The sequence below is a fragment of the Salvelinus sp. IW2-2015 genome, linkage group LG19 (assembly GCF_002910315.2).
Source record: "Salvelinus sp. IW2-2015 linkage group LG19, ASM291031v2, whole genome shotgun sequence".
Taxonomy (NCBI): Eukaryota; Metazoa; Chordata; class Actinopteri; order Salmoniformes; family Salmonidae; genus Salvelinus; species Salvelinus sp. IW2-2015.
The window spans coordinates 6693855-6716540 of NC_036859.1; the positions used below are offsets into that span (position 1 = coordinate 6693855).

Below are 22686 nucleotides of genomic sequence, written 5' to 3' on the forward strand. Positions count from 1 at the left end.
AGACCTATAGCGTGTCCAGGGAGAGATTTGTAGGTTTGTAGCGAGGATGTTTAAAGCATTATGTTCAAATCCAAAAGTGAAGCTGAGACATGATAGAGACACAGTGTGGCTACCTCACAGAACAGAGTGGACTGTGACACAGCCACGGATACCAAAGATACTTCAGCTGCCGGTCTGACGCTAGACCCGCGACTCAATCCTAACACACACACTATACATATACACACCATATATGCACGCAAATACACAGACATATTGACACAGACACAGACACAGACATATTGACACAGACACAGACACAGACATATTGACAACACAGACACAGACCACAGACACAGACACACACACACACACACACACACACACACACACACACACACACCACACACACACACACACACACAACAACACACACCACACAACACACACCACACACACACACACACACACACACAGACACACACACACACACACACACACACACTGTAAATCATAAACCCGCACACAGAGCAGTTTGCATTGCATATTGACCACAGGGAGGTGGTAGCTATGCAGACAGAGTTGAGTGCCTTTTTCCTTCAACGCGGGTTGGACTGCTCTGAACAACCACCTGCACAAACAGACATGCACAGAAGTTCAAATGTGCACAGACACTCACCTCATTAAACGCATGCCAAGGTGTAGGGGGGCCATACAGGATGGAACGGTATACACAAGCTTAGAATCACCTCCATTGGAATTCAAAAAGCACTTTGCTTTGTACATTTTATTACCCTTTATTTATTTCATTCTTACCTCAACCAAATGATCACATGGGTCATTGAATGAGACACATTTGACATGGGTGGTGTTGGTTTGATCAACAGAGAGCCTGTGTTTGTGCACGTGTGTGTGTGGTGTGTGTGTGTGTGTGTGCGCGCCACCCGTGCGTGCAGTGTGTAATGTGTGCTTGGAGTCGGATGTTAATGTGCCCGGGTATGGAGGTGTGTCTGTTTTTGGTCAACACACACACTCCTACCAAGATATTTTTTGTGTAATTTATAGCGGGAGTGTGAGTGTGCCACGTGATGGTCTGCACTTTCTGTGATGCAAAAACCACACCCTCAGATATCTCTCTTTAACTGGCTAGCATTGGGGTAAAATCAATGGCCAATCAGCTACTGCCAAAAACTTACAGTGTTCCACCGCACTCCCACTCTAACCTCTTCACCTATCCCCTGTCCCGGCTCTAACCTCTTACCTATCCCCTGTCCCGGCTCTAAACCTCTTCACCTATCCCCTGTCCCGCCTAACCTCTTCACCTATCCCCGTCCGGCCCGTAACCCTCTTCACCTATCCCCTGTCCCGGCTCCTAACCCCTTCACCTATCCCTGTCCGCCCTTAACCCTCTTCACCTCCCGTCCCGCTCTAACCCTCTTCACCTATCCCCTGTCCCGGCTCTTAACCCTCTTCACCTATCCCCTGTCCGGCCTCTAACCTCTTCACTACCTTCCGCGGACTTTCCTATCCCGGCTCTAACCCTCTTCACCTATCCCTGTCCGGCTCTAACCCTCTTCACTCTATCCGGCTCTAACCCTCTCACACTATCACCTGTCCCGCTCTAACCTCTTTCACCTATCCCGGCTCTAACCCTCTTCTACTGCTAAGCTCTCGCCTATCCGGCTCTAACCCTCTTCACTATCCCCTGTCCCGGCTACTCTAACCCTTTTCCCTACTTCACCTATCCCCTGTCCCGGCTCTAACCCTCTTCACCTATCCCTGTCCCGGCCTCTAACCCTCTTCACCTATCCCATGTCCCGGCCCTAAACCTCTTCACCTATCCCCTTGTACCTGTGGCTCTAACCCTCTTTCACCTATCCCCTGTCCCTCCTCCTAAACCTCTTCCAACCTATCTCCTGGTCCCATGCTCCTAACCCCTCTTCACCATATCTCGGCCTAAACCCTCTTCATATTCCCACGTCCCGGCCCTAACCCTCTACACCTATCCCTGTCCGCTCTAACCCTCTTCACCTATCCACCTGTCCCGGCTCTAAACTCTTCACCTAATCCCCTGTCCCCGGCTCTAACCCTCTTAGCCTATCCCCTGTCCCGGCTCTACCCTCTATCACCTATCCCCTGTCCTCGGCTACTAACGCCTCATTCACTCTATCCCCTGTCCCGGCTCTACACTCGCCTCTTCACCTATCCCCTGTTCCCGATCTAACCCCTCTTCAACTGATCTCCCGTCCCGGCCTCTACCCTCTTTCACCTATCCTAGTCCCCGGTACCTATACCTGTCCCGGCTCTCAAACCCTCTTCACCCTATCCCCTGTCCCGGCTCCTAACCCTCTTCACCTATTACCCACTGTCTCCCGGCCCCCTTCACCTATCCTGTGCGTCAACCCTCACTATCCCGTGTCCTACTATCCTTCTCCGGCTCTAACCCGTCCTTCACCTATCCCTGTCCCGGCTCAGGCAGCTGAAGTATCTTTGGTATCCGTGGCTGTGTCACAGTCCACTCTATTGTGTGAGGTATACATCATGTCTCAGCTTCACTTTGGATTTGAACATAATGCTTTAAACATCCTCGCTACAAACCTACAAATCTCTCCCTGGACACCTATAGGTCTCTTCTCTGCCTCTAAGTGAGACCCATCTATATCACAGGAGGCTGCTGAGGGGAGGACGGCTCATAATAATGGCCGGGAACGGATGGAATTGTATTTGAAACCATTCTACTAATTCTGCTCCAGCTATTTCCACGAGCCTGTCCTCCCGAATTAAGGTACCACCAACCTCCTGTGCTCTACACCCCCACATAGTCCCTGTTCGCATCTCCACCTTAAATATGATTATCGCCCGCTAGAAGATGCTACACAAGTGGAAGGAAATGGAACACATCGGTTTCCACGGTAACCTGGAAAAAATATATCTTCCTGATTCCTGCCTTTTACAGTATGTCCCCCACTAGACCTCTCCAACAGGAAACAAGAGGTTAAAGAGGAAGTGACATTGTCATTCCTTCCCCCGCCCGATTCGGTGCCCCCTCATTGGAGCTTTCAGCAGAGAGGAATGCAGGGGGCGGTCCAGTTCAGGGGTAAAAGTTCAGAGGTCATAGAGGTCCTTCGGTAAGTCCAGCTAGGAGTCCATCTACTTCATCACACAAGTATGAACAAATATGCACAGTCATTCTGTTGTGTTCCGTTGTTTCGTTTGTGAATGATCAGTCTTTTCCATGTAGATTTTCTTTATTTTAACTATTATTTTTTATGTTTTATGTTTTATTAACAAGGTGCTTCTTTACATGTATTTCCAGCACTACAGAGCACAATAGTCACAAGAAAGAGAAACTTTGTGTCTATAGTACTACTTTTTACCCGCATCAATATTATAGAAAGAAAGAGGAGAGGAGAGGAGAGGAGAGGAGAGGAGAGGAGAGGAGAGGAGAGGAGAGGAGAGGGGGAGGGGGAGGGAAGACAGAGAGCTAAAGCTCGAAAGCCATAGTTTATTTACAGTTAATTTTCAGTATGTTTTGGTTAGTATTGATAAGATCTATTAATCCATTCTTGTGAGAAATGGAATGACCACATCTCCCCATAGAGCTCGTTCTCTATGGGAGGATCTAGAATGATTTGTTGGTTGCTATGGCACTGGCCGCCCACTAGGGGGCATGGTAAGGGAAGTAGTTGCACCTGCTCTCTCTGATTATCATAAAAGGGTAAATGTCATTGGCACTCAAATTATATTGTGACGTTTGACCCTTGTGTTTGGCCACTAGAGCAGGGCAGTCCCCTCCTGTTACCTCGATCGAACACTCAATAAGGTCCAGATTTTTCCCATTTGATTGTAACTCTTTGGTACCTGAAAATACCATCCAGTAGCTACATAGTTAACAGCCATACAAAATATGGAATCTTAGTCAAATCAAATCAAAATCAAAATATGACTATGGATGATAGTCTTTGGACATGTCCTCTGTTCCCAAAACAAAGCAGTTCAGGCTGTGTGTGTGTATGCACATGTGCATGTGCATGTGCATATGCGTGTGCRTGTGTGCATGTGCGTGTGTGCATGTCTGTCTCCCCATGTCACCTCTTCTTCATCTGCGCTGACCTGAAAGTGCAAAATAGGTGAAAGCAGTGTAATGATTGTTCTCCTGGTGTTTGGCTTTCACCTTTCTAGGTATTTTATATCAGTGCAGATGAAGGAAAGGAGACAGTTAGACTATTGAGATGTGTGCATGGAGTCAGATACCTCCTCACTCGCAACAGTGTGCTGAAACGACCAGCGGGTGGCACTGTTGCACTTGCATAGCAGACCAGATTGCTGCAGAGAAACCACACTCCTGGAGTGTGATTGTACAAACACATGCACACACACAAGCACACATGCAAGTACATAGCATACACACAAACACACAGTGAAATGTGTGTTTTTCTGACTGAGCAGAAGAAGAGAGGACATGTCTGACTGTTTATCCTTGCCTGTTTTAAACACATGGCCACTGGTGCTGTGCAGTCAGGTCTATTGCCATGGGGTTGTCTTTGGTGTATTTGCTTGGCCCATTAGTCATAGACTTGAGCTTGTGGATTTATCAATCCAAAAAAGGGAGACAAAGCTATTCTGTGGGACTACCTTATCTTAGCTATTTTAGACTCCGTATCTTATTTATTTTTTTTGGGGGGGGGGGGTTAGAGACAGATTTGCTCAAACTTAAGGGTCTGAGGATAATTTGGGACACCAATACACCCTTCTGCTCTCAGACCTGTTGGTTTCTCATTGGTTTCTGATGGACAAACAAAATGGAGTAAAGGGTGAGATCCCACACAAAAAGAGAACACCTTCAGACCAATGGTCATAGACACCTGATTCAATTCATCAACTATTCATCAAGACCAGGAGTTGAATCAGCTGAGCTGGACAAAAAGCCTGCACACCAGGGTCAGTGACCACTGCTTTAGATCCAAACCCCTCCATCCTCTCCTACCCCCTTCCCTTCTCTCTTATTCCTTGGAGAAGGCGGTAGCAGAGGAGGTACCCGGTTGCGCCGTGGATGAACCGGCGTTGTTGTTGTTCCCATGAGCGTGCATGTGACCGTGCCCATGCACGTTCCCATGCACATCCCCGTGCTCGTTCCCCTCAGTGCCTCCGGTGGACCCCCAGCGGTCGTGGCAGCGTCGCCGTGCATTCATGAAGAAGTTTGAGACGGTGGAGAGCTCCAGGCCCAGCTGCTGGCTGATGGTGATCTGCATCTCCTTGGAGGGACGGCGGTTCTCCCTAAAGATAGCCGCCAGCGTGCGGCGCTGCAAGTCGGTGAACACCAGCCGCTGTTTCTTGGGGACCAGGTTCCTTTCGCGACCCTGGTCCTGCTCCTTCCGCTTACAGGCTGGAGAAGGGCAAGACAGGGGGGAAAGAGAGGGAGAGAACAGAGGGRGAGAAGAGAGGGAGAGAAGAGAGGGAGAGAAGAGAGGGGGAGTGTTTAGTTTCCTCCTGTCTTTCCTGCTCTTTCCAAGTGTATTTCCCCCTACACTGTTGAATTTGACCCTGATTTTACTGGTAATATTGATAATACAAAAGTCTATTTCAAACAGGAACCTACTACATAAAATAGTCAATATTGAAGGAGGGATGCAGGCAGTGTAAAGAATGTGGTGAATGGATAGATAAAGTAAAGTGAGATGATGGATGGATGGATGGATGGATGGATGGATGGATGGATGGATGGATGGATGGATGGATGGATGGATGGATGGATGGATGGATGGATGGATGGATGGATGGATGGATGGATGGATGGATGGATGGATGGATGGATGGATGGATGGATGGATGGATGGATGGATGGATGGATGGATGGATGGATGGATGGATGGAAGTACATAGATTGTCAGGTGGAATGATGGCGAAATAGAGGGATGTAGGGATCCAATGAAGGACTGATATAGTGAAGGGACAGAGTGTTTAGGTGATGGAGAGGTGAGAGTGATAGAGTGGGAGGATAGCGGTGCGGGGTTCAACTGTGTGTTCACCTGCACCTGCTCGCAATTGCTAATAATCTATCCTCAAATGCCAAACTATATGTGATAAAGGGAAAATCTGACCCTAACCCRCAAATATAGAAAATGCACTGTAGGCTACAGTCTGAGACAGCAGAACGTTTTGTTGACAGGGAGTACAGGATTTCTTGTTGTTGCCTAATTTAGATATGTTTCTATTTCGAAAAAGCTTGGGACTATAAGGTTCTTTCTGCATTTTTGTCAAAATGTAGTTATTGACATTGTCTTGTTCTGTTCAATGGTCTCTACCTATATAGTACTCTAAATACCCAAATTCATGTTGATAAGTTGAAAAGAATACAATTTAAACATGGCTGACACCATTCAAACCAATGAGGGTTCGGGAATTTTAAAGCCAGATATTTCAGAATCATCTTTTTGCAGATAGAACCTTATAGTCCCAAGCTCTCCATTTGTTAATCATCTGTCTATAATTAGATACATGCAGCATCTCTTCTGTGATTATATGTTGCCCTAGTAGACTAAATAAACCCTTGCTCACCACAATAATGGCATAAGTCGATAGAATCAACACTTCAATTTAGTTGACATCCGTGAAGTTTTCTCTGTCATCCATGCTTCTTTCGCGTAGTAAAGGCCTTTAAGGCACCGGGGAGAAAATGCAATAACAAAAAAAAATGGGAATGATTTTCTGTGCAAAATTTCAAAATGACATCAGTTTCACTAGTTGTATTAAAAGAAACAGAAAGCTGTGAAAAAGACCCAACATGTTTTGGATAATATTTTAGATAGGCTTGGATGCAAATTTCATGTGGTTGAAATACTATCAGCTTTTATGATGCTGATAAAGATAGAGCCTCTGCAGATGGTCCCTAACTGTGCATTTGCATTCTCTGAAGATGCTGAAATAAATAAATTATATTTGTCCACTCCTGTTCCCAGTGTCAAAATGTACATTTAGTGTATCATTTTACTGCAATAATACTTAATTCGGCAGGAGTTAATATTAAGGCTATGTAAGAGGTTATAGAACTACAATCAGTGTCCAGATTTCAGTTTCCATTGAACCAATCTGAACTGTAGGCTACAGTTCCCTTGAAGTGCCTATTTGAAGTCCCCATCTTGTGTGACTGTAAAATGTGTAAAGTGCCTTATAATTATCACACATAACCAAGCCAGCACTGCTATCATCCTCTAACTGCATCACACATAACATAGCCGGCACTGCTATCATCCTCTAACTACATCACACATAACCAAGCCAGCACTCTATCATCCTCTAACTACATCACACATAACATAGCCGGCCACGCTATCATCCTCTAACTACATCACACATAACATAGCCGCACTGCTATCATCCTCTAAACTACATCACACATAACATAGCCAGGCACTGGCTATCATCCTCTAACTACATCACACATAACATAGCCAGGCACTGCTATCATCTCTAACTACATCACACATAACATAGCCAGCACTTGCTATCATCCTCTAACTACATCACACATAACATAGCCCGCACTGCTATCATCCTCTAACTACATCACAACATAACATAGCCAGCACTGCTATCATCCTCTAACTACATCACACATAACAAGCCACACTGCTATCATCCTCTCTCTTACATCACACATAACATAGCCGCACTGCTATCATCTCTAACTACATCACACATAACATAGCAGCACTGCTATCATCCTCTAACTACATCACACATAACATAGCCGCAGCTGCTATCATCCCTCTAACTACATCACACATAAATAGCCAGCACTGCTATCATCCTCTAACTACATCACACATAAACATAGCGCACTGCTATCATCCTCTAACTACAATCACACATAACATAGCCAGCACTGCTATCATCCTCTAACTACATCACACATAACATAGCCAGCACTGCTATCATCCTCTAACTACATCACACATAACATAGCGCCACTGCTATCATCCTCTAACTACATCACACATAACATAGCCAGCACTGCTATCATCTCTAACTACATCACACATAACATAGCCGGCATTGCTATCATCCTCTAACTACATCACACATACATAGCCAGCACTTCTATCATCCTCTAACTACATCACACATAACAGACCAGCACTGCTATCATCCTCTAACTACATCACACATAACATAGCCAGCACTGCTATCATCCTCTAACTACATCACACATAACATAGCCGGCACTGCTATCATCCTCTAACTACATCACACATAACATAGCCAGCACTGCTATCATCCTCTAACTACATCACACATAAACATAGCCAGCATTGCATCCATCCTCTAACTACATCACACATAACATAGCCGCACTGCTATCATCCTCTAACTACATCACACATAACATAAGCCAGCACTGCTATCATCCTCTAACTACATCACACATAACATAGCCAGCACTGCTATCATCCTAACTACATCACACATAACATAGCCAGGCACTGCTATTCATCCTCTAACTACATCACACATAACATAGCCAGCACTGCTATCATCCTCTAACTACATCCACACATACATAGCCAGCATTGCTATCATCCTCTAACTACATCACACATAACATAGCCGGCCACTGCTTACTCATCCTCTAAACATCACATCACAATAAACAAGCCAGCACTGGCTACATCCTCAAACTACATCACACATAACATAGCCAGGCACTGCTATCATCCCTCACTACATTCCACACATAACATAGCCCAGCACTGCCTATCATCCTCTTTTTTCACTTCACCACATCTTTCCAAACATTACTTTTCTGACCCTCCCTTCTCTTTATTTTCAATTCTCATTACGCAGCGTTTCTCTTATTGAATTAAACTCKGACTATGTCCTTTTTGCCTCAGTGGATATACATTAACTTTTTCTGTCCGTTACCAAAAGCATTTGGCAATTGGCGTGTAGGCAATATGGCACGCATAAAGTTAGGTCCAAAAGGACAAGAATGATACATTTATGGATTGTGTTATGTATTGTTTTCTCTTAATTCAACCCGCCCCACATATAGAACCGTGGGTTATGAGTCAATCTGCGCAGCACTATGGGTGGACAGACAGATGAATATAAACTGGGGATGGGAGGAGGGGTGTAGAGTTAATTACCCGATGTAGACATGATGTGATGTTGAGAGAGACATGAGTGGGATGTGAACGGGGTATGGCAACGGATTTTTCATCTTAACTGAACTAACTCATATGTGTGTGTGTGTGCGTGTGTTTTTGTTTAGGGTTAGGTTAAGGTTTACGGTTATGGGTTAGGGAAAATTGGATTTTGAATGGGAATCAATTGTTTGGTCCCCACAAGGACGTGTGTGTGGTATAAATTGAAGATCGTGAAAGAAGACAAATCTCAACAGTTTTAATTGAATTATCACGAATCAGAGTAATCTATACAGCTTTTCCTTTTCGCATTATCACTAAAGGTATGCAGGTAAAATAATGGGTGTAGCATCAGACTTTCTTCGCGACTTAGCCTACAAAGGTTGGTTGGCAGTGAAAKCTGCATGTCATTGGTAATTGCATTTTTAGTTTATTTATATTGGTAATCACTGTAGTTTCGCCTACACCACGAGATGTTGGAACTGGACCGTACTGTTTGCCTTTGCTGTGGTCGGCCTTTTGTTCATCTTTAAACTACATTGGTAGCTTTTGGAGCGGTGGAGTAGTGGGTATTTTCTTGCTTTGTCGTGTGCAATACTAGGCCTAGGGTTTCTGAGCCGTTCTGTGCTGCTGGTCTAAAAGCTGCAATGATCGATTTTCCGCGGTTTTCTCCTGAACACTTGGTCCAGTAATCAGGGCTCCCTTCCCCACCCAATCGATCCATATTGATCCACGAGCCCGCGGTGTGTGTGTGTGTGTGTGTGTGTGCGCGCGCATGTGCACCCGTGTGTGGGCTTGTGCACGCGCGCGCGTCCACTCACGGCGGGGGAGAGAACATGAGCGAGCATGTGACAGACAGCCAGAGAATAAATGGTTTATCTCGGGAGGAAAAGCAGTTGTGGACAGACTGTCAGAACCACTACAATACATAAGTAAAATACAATACTGTAAAATAGAATACATGATTACAATAAAAGTGGACGGTGTATGATTGCCATCCCCATGAGCGTACCAACCTTCCTTCAAGGCCATGGATGAGGCATGCAATTATTTAAATCCAGACCTATGACAGGCTTGGATGAGGCATGCAATGATTTAAATCCAGACCTATGGCAGGTTTGAATTCACCATGCCAAAAGATTTTTCTCCAGGTGCATGAACAATGAGGATATTTCCTGCGATATTTTCTACGAGAGAACCTATTGCCAAATGCTCAAGAAACTTTATGTTTCTTTCATTTGATTACATTGTGAAAGATGTCTTCAATGATCAGACCTTTTATCAAACATATTATAGAAATGTGATGTTCAGTTCATTGTAATAGGTAATGCATATGTATTGCCTAATGTGAATATAGTGTAATGTACTGTCATTTAGAGTACTCTAGCATTTGAAACATGTATCTCAAATGTAGTTGGAATAAGTGATTGATATAATTGTGTTGTGTTTTGGTGATTAAACCAATGTACTCATTATATTTCACAGTAAACGTATATTTTGGATCAGTAACCAGGTTTCCATCCAACGTTTTTATGCGAGTAAAGTAGGTACATGTCGGATAAAACATTTAATGACAGGGCTGATGGAAACAGAACATTTGTCGCGAAACTTTCCAAATGTCCCCCMAAAAACKTTTTGTGTCGGTAAAATTCATTATGCGAGAAATGTTGGCGGAAACGCTTTTATGGCCAAATAGGCTATTGATATAATAACCATCATATCGAAATACATTTGGAGTCAGTCACACAATGACATGTTGTGTGGTCCTCCCACTACAACTCGTAGGGAAAGCATGCAGTTTATCAGCCTATATATTACATAAATGATGATGAACTTTACAGGGTGGTGAAAGTGCATGGTGATGAGCTTGATGCTCCTTTCCAATAAATATCCAGGGTTTTATTCTGGTAATTAATATCAAGGGTCATCACGCACAGTCTTTTATCCCTAACAAGTCAATCTGATAGAAACATTTCTGGTGGGAAAATGCGCATATTGTTTTTATGCGGATTTTAGAATATTCGCATGAAAATCTCTCGCCAATTGGATGTATACAAACAAAATGGATGCACGATGAAAGGTTTTGAATGTAAGACTGGTTGCATTACAAGTGTTTCCAGTTTGGAGTTTTGTAAGAGTTTTGAAAATTCACCACATTCTTGTGAAAATACTACCAAAGCTGTGGAACAACACAAAGGAATGCCTTTCCTCCCCTCACAACGTGTGTGTGCGCGTGCGTGCGTGCGTGCGTGCATGAGTGTGTTTGCGAGTAATCCTCTCTGCAATGTTGAGGTGCTGTATGAAAATTATGGATGACTGAACGGCAAATTTAGACAACACCAGTAAACAAATATGACTGTGTGGAGGTGATCAATGTGTGTGTGCTGAAACAGTGGCCTGAATTGCAGATCATAAAAGAAGACAAATCTCAACACTTTTAATTTAAAAATCACGAATCAGAGCAATTTATATAGCTTTTCCTTTTAACAAAATCATTGAGGTGTATACCGGAAAGTAACGGGTGTGGCAGCAGACTTTCTTTGGTTGGTCGGCAGTGAAAGCTGCATATTCGTGTGTGTGTGTGTGTGTGTGCGCGCGCGCGCGCGTGTGTGTCTGTGTTTGTGAATGATTTGACTGATTTGGTAATGCGGTTGATGTGTGTGTATGGCTCTATACTGTCAACATCTCACGGTTTAACCAATTTGTCTTCAGATTCCGACGTTTGTCCAAGTTTCTCCAATATGTAAAATTCTGAAGTTTTCCCAAACGTCAAATTTCAACGGTTAAGGTTGGGATAGGGTTACGGTTACAACGTAAACAACTGGTTAAGTTTAGGCATTAATTCCTAAGGGTTAAGGGTTACGGTTTGGGATAGGGTTACAACATTGCTAAATTGTAATTACTTCGCCACTACGGCCTATTCATTGCCTTACCTCCCTAATCTTACCTCATTTGCACACACATTATATAGATTTTTTCTATTGTGTTATTGACTGTACGTTTGTTTATTTCATGTGTAACTCTGTGTTGTTGTTTGTGTCGCACTGCTTTGCTTTATCTTGGCGAGTTCGCAGTTGTAAATGAGAAGTTGTTTTCAACTGGCCTACCTGGTTAAATAAAGGTGAAATAAAAATAAATAAAAAAGGGTTACAACAGAAAAAACTTGACGGTTAAGTTTAGGCATTCATTCCGAATGGTTATGGTTTGGGGTAGGGTAATACTTTTATTGAAAAAATATATAAACGCGTGGCTTGCACTGGAATTTAACATCAGACCCTCGGGCCCGGAGCACGTGGACTACTTGATGGTAATAGTGCTCACCATTTTCCCTAGTGGCAGGGTCCCTAGTGGCAACGTCCTGGGTATCTGGACGGAAGTCAATTGCCTTGGATCTTGAGCAACCTGACTGAACTAATACATTCTATAAGCTTTAACAAGAGCAAGGTATTGCGTTTCATTTGAAAACAGCATAACAGTTTGTAAAAGCAGAATATTTCAGGTCATCCTAACCTTTGAACCCCTAGCAGCTAATTCCATGGGTGAAAGGACATGATACTTCTTTTAGGCTATGTTTGTGGGGGAGCAATGTGAGTGTGTGTGGTTTTTGTTTTTGTCTCTGAAAGCAAAGCATGTTAAGCGTCATACATTTAATTTTATTTAACTAGGCAGGTCAGAACAAATTCTTATTTTCAATGACGGCCTAGGAACAGTGGGTTAGCTGCCTTGTTCAGGGGCAGAATGACAGATTTGTACCTTGTCAGCTCTGGGATTCAAACTTTCGACCTTTCGATTACTAGTCCAACACTCTAACCACTAGGCTACCCTGCCGCCCCATACATCACCATTACTCCAAATGTCTTGCCATTTATTATCTGAAATGTATTTTCCATTCAATCTCATATACAGCGCATTCGGAGTATTCAGACCCCTTTACTTGTTTCACATTTTGTTACATTACAGCCTTATTCTAAAATTGATTAAATAGATGTTTCCCCTCATCAATCTACACACAATACCCCACAATTACAAAACAAAAACTGTTTCTTAGACATTTTAGCAAATGTATAAAAAAAACTAAAACAGAATTAATCATTTGCATAAGTATTCAGACCCTTTACTCAGTACTTTGTTGAAGCACCTTTGGCAGCAATTACAGCTTCAAGTCTTCTTGGGTATGACGCTACAAGCTTGGCACACCTGTATTTGGGGAGTTTCTCCCATTTTCTCTGCAGATCCTCTCAAGCTCTGTCAGGTTGAATGGGGAGTGTTGCTGCACAGCTATTTTCAGATCTCCCCAGAGATGTTCGATTGGGTTCAAGTCCGGGCTCTGTCTGGGCCATTCAAGGACATCCAGAGACTTGTCCTGAAGCCACTCCTGTGTTGTCTTGGCTGTGTGCTGAGGGTCATTGTCCTGTTGGAAGGTGAACCTTCACCCCAGTCTGAGGTCCTGAGCGCCCTGGAGCAAGGTTTCATCAAGGATCTCTCTGTACTTTGCTCCGTTCATCTTCCCTTGATCCTGACAAGTCTCCCAGTCCCTGCCGCTGAAAAACATCCCCACCGCATGATGCTGTCACCAACATGCTTCACCGTAGGGATGGTGACAGGTTTCCTCCAGACGTGACGATTGGCATTCAGGCCAAAGAGTTCAATCTTAGTTTCATCAGACCAGATAATCTTGTTTCTCATGGTCTGAGAGACCTTTAGGTGCCTTTTGGCAAACTCCAAGCGTCCTGTCATGTGCCTTTTACTTAGGAATGGCTTCCGTCTGGCCACTCTAACATAAAGGCCTGATTGGTGGAGTGCTGCATAGATGTTTGTCCTGCTGGAAAGTTCTCGCATCTCCACAGAGGAACTCTGGAGCTCTGTCTGTGTGACCATCGGGTTCTTGGTCACCTCCAAGGCCCTTCTCCCCTGATTGCTCAGTTTGGCTGGGCGGACAGCTGTAGGAAGAGTCTTTCTTAGTGGTTCCAAACTTCTTCCATTTAAGAATGATGGAGGCCACTGTGTTCTTGGGAACCTTCAATGCTGCAGACATTTTTTGGTACCCTTCCCCAGATCTGTGCCTCGACACAATCCTGTCTCGGAGCTCTACAGACAATTCCTTCGACCTCATGGCTTAGTTTTTGCTCTGACATGCACTGTCAACTGTGGGACCTTAAATAGACAGGTGTGTAACTTTCCAAATCATGTCCAATCAACTGAATTTACCACAGGTGGACTCCAATCAAGTTGTAGAAACAGCTCAAGGATGATCACTGGAAACAGGATGCACCCGAGCTCAATTTCGAGTCTCATAGCAAAGGGTCTGAATACTTATGTAAATAAGGTATTTCAATTTTAATTTTTAATGCATTTGTAAAAATATATATATTTTTTAAATCCTGTTTTCAATTTGTCATTATCAGGTATTGTGTGTAGATTGATGAGAGAATTTWAAAAAAAATCAATTTTAGAATAATGCTGTAACACAACAAAATGTGGAAAAAGTGAAGGGGTCTTAATACTTTCCGAATGCACTGTATGATATCTTTCAGGCTTGTTTGTTTTCCACAGCCCTATAGGTTAGTAATTACTTAACTAATTGTGTCTCTCCAAGTCTTCAGTTTAGCGTTAACAACTACTGGCGGATCCACACATACACGTCACACTTCAAACTTTAACTCTATAGTGTTACCCTTTCCTCCCTATTTTGGGCTAAAAGCAAAGCAGCAGAAGTCCATCCACWCCGGTCTGCTTCGTCTGTTAGCTCCCCTTGTTGTTCTCAATTGTTTTCATTTGCCCTCAGATTGATAGTCCCCATATTGATTGATCTACGCTTCAAAACCATTCCATGGAACGTTTATTCAATTGGTTCAGGCTCGGCCATGCCAAGCTCTCCCCGGGCTTTCTAAGTGACGTTCCAACCCAACTCAATACTGACTAATGTAATGACTGAATACTAGTGCTAATATACTGATACTTCAATACGTAATGCATGTTTTCAAACAACTGCTGCTACCGGCCATTTTACAATGCCAACACCACTCTCCCCTTCCTTTCTCTCCCATTAGCTCAACCAATAACATCGCAAACACTTGGGCGGCAGACCCCAGGGTGCAGTGTAGGCCTACATTGGAAATCTTCTGTAGAATAAGTTAACACATACTTATAATGGTCAATATAATATATTATGTTTGAATTCAATATTAATATATTAATATATCATCTTAATATTACTAAAACGAACAAAGGACTGGGAGGATTACATATTATTATATTGGCCCTACAAATGCAGGCTATATTATCCACATATACTTACATCTCTCGGGTTAAGCCTAATTCTAATCAACCCAACTTAATCATGCACCATTCAAACCACAATCTGTAACTTTCAATTCCGGTCAAAGGTGCTTCCTCTGCTTTTAATTTTGGTATGACTGCCACTGGGTTATTAGAATCTGTTCTAACCAGCCCGAAAACTAAACTCCAGGGTTGTTTGCAGTTACCAGGGCATTCAAATAACTTCGATTTTATATATCCATAAAGACCCACACTGAAGACATACTCTTCCCTTCCAATGCATTATAATTTGTTTGTGAAAGGTTAAATAGCAAAAAAAAGAAAGTTTGGCCTCCCTTCACTCATCATAATCATCACTGTTACATGTACACGTGATGTCACACACTTAAAGGGTAGGTAACATAAACGTAACCACATGTAACATATGGATTTGCATTAGTATACACATCATAAATCCCAATGCAAAGTTATACCTCACTTTTCTATTTTTTGAGTAATTACATAAAACTGATTAGAATTCCGAAAAATACAGAGGTCATGTCGGAAAATGTTTTTCCGGGTGTGTTCTAATATGGAGGACCCTGCAAGCCAGCCTACACCCTGTTAATGTAAACTCCAGCAGGAATAACTTCAAATGTAAAACGTCTAATGAAACCAAATCGTTTGCACTCATGATTACTGGTTTCAATTGAATTTTCAGCCAATTTACAAGCAAATATTTTATAAATGTATTGTTGTTACAAATCAACTTGCAAGGTTGCGATCCAACTAGCCTGCTAATGTTAGCTCTACTAGCCTGCTAATGTTAGCCCTAATGTTACATTAGCACTGAATGAGTCAGCCAGCTGCTATCAACATCTAGCTCACAGCTACATTAAAGTAAACCAAAGTTTTGGAAATACATTACGCTATCCAACCAGTTATCAAAGATTGTTAGCTATATATAGTTATCTTAGCCAGCAAACTGGCTAGCCAGCTCATGTTAGCTATTTAGCCAACTAGCTATTAGCCTAGCCACCCTAGCCAACCACCATGGTTATGGTTGGCAACATAGAGCCCAACTACTGGAGACCTGCTAGAACACAATTAATACAACTAAAACACAACCACAGATTAAAAGCAAAGATCAAGCAGAGACCATCCGATGGTAAAACTTTCAAAAGACTGCAGGCTGAGTTAGCTCCCAAAGCAAGGGGGAGGTGGGCGCTTCACTGGGCCAAAATTCAACAAAGATAGATTCCAGATATCAGTAAGCTAGCGCGCTAACACTGAGCCAAGGTGGGAAAAGTTACAAAATTCCTGCAGCCTACTTCACAGAAAACATGACAAAAAGTTGACAAAACAAAAAAAGGAGAACAGACGAGGTACTACACAATTAGATCAAGCAGATATGGTTTTCTCTTTCGTTTTGAGCTCACGGCAAGAAAGGATCAGAGCCTGCGATGCCAATGGGTTTCCACTAGATAACACATCCACAAAGTCCGGAATAGCATGAGATGTGGCTAACCTTAACCAGCTTGAGCTAGCTTCCAGGCTAGCATACGAACTCGGTAGCGCAGAATAGATCCTCCATATGTAGTTGAGAAATAGTGCATTGTCGGTAGTTTAGAAGTTATACGGAAATAAGTGAATAAATACGTAACAACCCTAAAACATAAGTGTGTTTGCACTTATAGGTAACCAGATCGTGACTACACCTAAGTTACTAAGTCTTTGACCACACTGTGTTGTTAAATTGGTGAGTAAAAACTCAAGCTTCTTACCCTTTAAAGATGAAAAGGGTAKCAGGTAGTTGATCGAATTGTACTTCCTTACTGTGAGCTATAACTCTTGAGAGTGTACAGGACATGACAGAGATGTGAGAGGTAGATGGGGCCTAGTTATCCAGGGCTCAGAGTGTAAGATAGTAACATAGGGCTTAGGGCATTGAGAGATGGTTACCTTATAGGGATTTCCCTTGGGCTTGGTATCATGAGGGACATACTGTAATTTAGGCTGCAGGAGGCCCAAGGGTAGGCCTACATAAAAAACATGCAAATATCGATGTGTTTGTGAAATAAAACCCCTCCATGTTCCGAGCACCATTTTGGAGAGAGTAACTAGATTTGTATAGGTTTATAACAATAGCAAAAGCTTATCTAAAACATTTGCGTAATAGGCCTGAAAGAAGATCCAAAAAGGCATGTGAAAACTGCAAAAATCTTGACCGAAACGTTGGTGAGCAAGTGATTATGTATAAGCAGCAGTGGTGGAAAAAGTACCCAACTGTCATACTTGAGTAAAAGTAAAGATACCTTATTAGAAAAAGTCAAGTAAAAGTCAAAGTCACCCAGTAAAATACTACTTGAGTAAAAGTATTTGGTTTAAAATATACTTTAAGTATAAAAAGTAAATGTAATTGCTAAAATGTACTTAAGTATCAAAAGTAAAAGTATAAATCATGTCAAAGTCCTTATATTAAGCAAACCAGACACCACCATTTTCTTGTTTTTAAAATGAAAGATAGCCAGGGGCACACTCATTCAGACATCATTTACAAACGAAGCATGTGTGTTTAGTGAGTCTTCCAGATCAGAGGCAGTAGGGATGACCAGAGATGTTCGGTTGATAAGTGCGTGAACTGGACTATTTTCCTGTTCTGTTAAGCATTCAAAATGTACCGAGTACTTCTGTGTGTCAAGGTAAATGTATGGAGTAAAAAGTACAACATTTTCTTAAGGAATGTAGTGAAGTAAAAGTAAAAGTTGTCAAAAAATATAAATAGTAAAGTAAAGTACAGATACCCCAGAAAAATACTTTAGTTGTACTTTAAAGTATTTGTACTTAAGTACTTTACACCACTGATAAACAGGTCCAGGCATACAGTATTTGTTATTTTAGGTGTGATTGTTGAAATATGTATTTGATTAAAATTACTGTTTTCCTACATTTTGAAGGGTTCCTTATATCTCAGCCAGGTCACCCATGATTCAAGTCAGTATTCAACGTCCATCAATGTCTGAAGACGTCGGGAGATGACGTGGAAACTGGCCACTAGGGGCAACAATGAGTGCTGTTAACTTCAAGTCGGGTTCAGTTTGCTTGGGCGTTGTGGATGGGCATGGCAGATGGGCGTAAGCATCTGCCTCTGTTGCTAAACGTTGGTGCCCAAGGTTGCATGTTGGAATCCAACAATAAGAAGTTGGTTTTGAGAAAAAAATGTAACACCTATCCTAAACCTTAACCCTTAACCAGTCGCAGTTAATGCCTAACCTTAAGATTTAGGMGTTAATGCCTAAACTTAACCCTAACCTTTAAATGTAGGGCTCCCGAGTGGTGCAGYGGTCTAAGGCACTGCATCTCAGTGCTGGAGGCGTYACTACAGACACCCTGGTTCAAATCCAGGCTGTATCACAACCGGCCATGATATCCAACAACATTGARATTTGACATTTGAGAAATATGGATGAACATCTAATTCTGAGGTGAGACTGTTGAGAGCTTGTTGTATATTTTGCCCTTTCTGCTTTAAATAGCAACTGACCCTAAAAAACAACCTCTCATTTCGAGAACAGCCTACGTGGCATCGATTCAGAAACATTTATTCTACTGTCAAAATTGACTACAAAGTTTAAATAGGATCATTTTGGTTATAAAGTCAGTCTCGTCCAAAACTGAGCTATGTGAGACTTGTGGTCGTGACTGCATCACAACGTAAAAGTTGGGTTTGTTTCAATCCTGCCCACATGCCCACAGCTGGCAGCACACAAGTAATAATTAATTCAAAGTGCAGATGCACACGACCTGATCGTAATGCCTGTGCTAAATTTGGAATAGAAACTATTCATACCTCTTGACTTATTTCACATTTTGATGTGTTACAACCTGATTTCAAAATGTATTAAAAAATATATAATTCTCACCCATCTACACACAATAGCCCATAATGACATTTTTGCAAATGTATTGAAAATTAAATACAGAAATAGCTCCTTTAAATAAGTATTCGCACCCCTGAGTCAATACTTTGTAGAAGCAGCTTTGGCAGCGATTACAGCTGTGAGTCTTTCTGGGATTGTCTCTAAAAGCTTTCCACACCTGGATTGTGAAACATTTGCCCCATATTCTTTTACAAATTCTTCAAGCTCTGTCGAAATGGATGTTGATCATTGTTAAACCAAAATGTTCAGGTCTTCCCAAAGATTTTCAAGCAGATTTAAGTCAAAACTGTAACTCGGCCACTCAGGAACATTCACTGTCTTCTTCGTAAGCAGATTTCTTCGTAAGTAGATTTGGCCTTGTGTTTTAGGTTATTGTCCTGCTGAAAGTTGGATTCGTCTCCCAATGTCTGGTGGAAAGCAGACTGAACCAGGTTTTCCTCTTGGATTTTGCCTGTGCTTAGCTCCATTCCATTAATTTTTTTATCCTGAAAACCTCCCCAGTTCTTAACGATTACAAGCATACCCATAATGTGATGCAGCCACCCCCATGCTTGAACATATAGAGAGTGGTACTCAGTAATGGGTTATATTGGATTAGCCCCAAACATAACACTTTGTATTAAGGAATAAAAGTGAATTGCTTTGACAATTTGTTTGCAGTATTACTGTAGTGCCTTGTTGCAAACAGAATGTATGTGTGGGGTACAGAGATGACATAGTCTTTCAGAAATCATGTTAAGCACTATTATTGCCCACAGAGTGAGTCCATGCAACTTATTATGTGATGTGTTAAGCACATTTTTACTCCTGAACTTATAACACAACAAAATGTGGGAAAAGTCATGGGATGTGAATACTTTCTGAAGACACTGTACGTTGTGGAATTTATTGAAGGGCCCTAACTAGCCCGGAGATAGGCTATCCAAAAGTCAAACCAACYTTGCCACTGTTCTTTTCAATTTAAGCCATTTGATAAAATTCTCACTACAAAAAGAATGGTCAGTATATGAGGCATTAAACAGTAGCCCGGTGCAGACTCTGCAACATGGAAACAGAATCAATACAGCATCTCTTCTGGTACTRTCCATCTATGGCTTGTTTTTGGAGTCAGGTCCAGGAATGGTTGTTAGGTTATAATATCAGGGTGTGAATGAACCTGCAAACTGTATTGTTGGGGGATTTGAAGGATCACAGTCAGTCAATAGGAAATATCATTGTGCTCTTTGGTAACATTTACATTTTTGGTGCAATTTCGGCAGAAATGTTGCAGATGGGGAGGTACAAGTCCCTAGTGAGACACCATGGGAGAATGGAGGGATATATTGCAAGAGGAAATGGTAGAATGCCGATTTACTGGGAAAGATGGGGTGATCTGTGGCTGGAATGAACGAGTGTTGGAATAAATACATACAYAAATGCACAGTATAAATGTTTGAGGTCCTCCAATCAGGGGTGAGGGTGGGGATGTGTTTAGTTATGTATGTTTTGTGTTTAGTTATATATGTTYTRTGTTTTGGTTTCACACTGTGACTGGTGTGTGTGCTGGTCCTGGTGATTATTGGTGCGCTCTCTTCCATGCCCACCCGGGAGTCAGGCAGAGCTTGGTCCTTCCCGCCCTTGGAAAATCCCCTTGGGCCGGGGTCAGAGGCTTCGCTCTGCAGGCTTCTCGGGGTGGGTGGGAGCAAGCGCACCCACTGACCAGGGCACCCGCTCATGGGAGCAGCCATTTGTATAGTCTTTGTATTGTATTGTTGTTGTTTTAATAAATGCAGTTGAAAATGTATATTTATATATATTTGTCACTGTCGCACACCAGCCAGCTGAAGCTAATTGGAGACACCCACATCAAACCACACCCTGAAACCAACCTAGGTTTGAATTCAGTCATAGCCACTAGCATTTCATAATGAACCAACTCTAAAACAAGGCCAAATCAGGAAGTTCAGTCACCCTTTACAGTAAGTGTGTGTGTGTGTGTGTGTGTGTGTGTGTGTGNTGTGTGTGTGTGTGTGTGTGTGTGTGTGTGTGTGTGTGTGTGTGTGTGTGTGTTTCATAACTGACCGCACCATGCTGCTATAGTGGTGTGCCCCTGAGCCTGGGCGTGCCTGGGACCGAGGCAGGGGCGGAATGACGTGATCGCGTTTTGCGTGCGGTGAGATGAGCCCTCTCCCTTACCGGCCGGACTACTGCAGGCGAGAAACAGTTTATGTCAATCAATCACTGTCGGTCACACCTCTGGGATCTACGCTCATTGGTTGTCTTGATTAGAGCCCATATATTGCTGTAAAGTCGACGGTTGGATTCCCACAAAGACATGCAACAGCAACTGTACAGCCGTCACAAAATGTTACATTAGAAGCTGCCGTAATTAATAGAAAATTGTTTGATTTCGATTAATCATTTCGTTAATTTTGATGAAATCCTGTGCTTTCTAATGAAGTCTACAAGCCAAGCATTATTGCAGTTGAATTACCTTGTACTTGCTACACCAACATGCGTTCACATTTTAGCCAACATTAGCTATTCATTGCAGATGTTTTTGCAAATTGTAATAATGCATGTTTGGAAAAAATAATTCACAATAATTCTAAATATAATCACAATTTAAAGAGCCTACTTCCTGTAGCCATTTGGTATAGGACAATACGGTTTCTGAATAGTTTGGTGTGCTGTTTATTAGTTTGTTATGTAATTTAAAAGCTATCCTATTGTGCACACGAGATTTGTTCAAAGCAGTTTATTCGTATGGTGTTTATATGGTGTTTATAAGCTATGGGTTTGAAAAGGATATGCCTAAATATATTGCATATAGGTCACGGGCTCTTAATGCAAAATTAATTTGGCTATAAGATTCAAATAAGGGCCTTTAGAGCTGCGAAAATTATTTCATTTTTCCTCCAAATTATTAAAACATTTAAATAATAATAATTTGGAGCAAAAAAGTTAACATTTCATAAATTAATAAAATTAGTGAAACAGAGAAATCGGTGATGCGTATTTATTCATACAAATGTTCATGAAAAGAGGGAAAAGTTACTGACGTGACTATGCGGATTCGTGTCTTTAAAAATACACTTAGAAATTGTATGGATTAATCATATCATGCAGGATTGAAGTATTTACATCATAGTTGCTCCATTTCTTTTTGTACATTTTAGTCGAATAATTGAATCCTTAAACCCGTTATATTATGCGAAAGCGATGTTGCTGTTGCCGTTGTATTTTGTTTTCGTCTTGGATTGCATTTAATTGAAGTTGTGTGAATTAAGTGTTATGATTGTACATTCTAAACCTGAGAATAGGTGTCAACCCCACTGAAGATATTAACACACACACACACACACACACACACACACACACACACA

At 42.2% G+C, this 22686-nt stretch overlaps 1 protein-coding gene across 1 annotated transcript in view; it reads right to left on the reverse strand.

Moving 5' to 3' along the window:
• Positions 1 to 2459: 2459 nt before the first annotated feature.
• Positions 2460 to 22686, reverse strand: part of LOC111979031 (hepatocyte nuclear factor 6-like) — a 27303-nt gene continuing 7076 nt past the window's right edge. Inside the window, exon 2 of the mRNA XM_024009317.1 lies at positions 2460 to 5365. Coding sequence (XP_023865085.1) covers positions 4983 to 5365 — 383 coding nt within the window. The 3' untranslated portion in view covers positions 2460 to 4982. The remainder of the gene's footprint in view (positions 5366 to 22686) is intronic.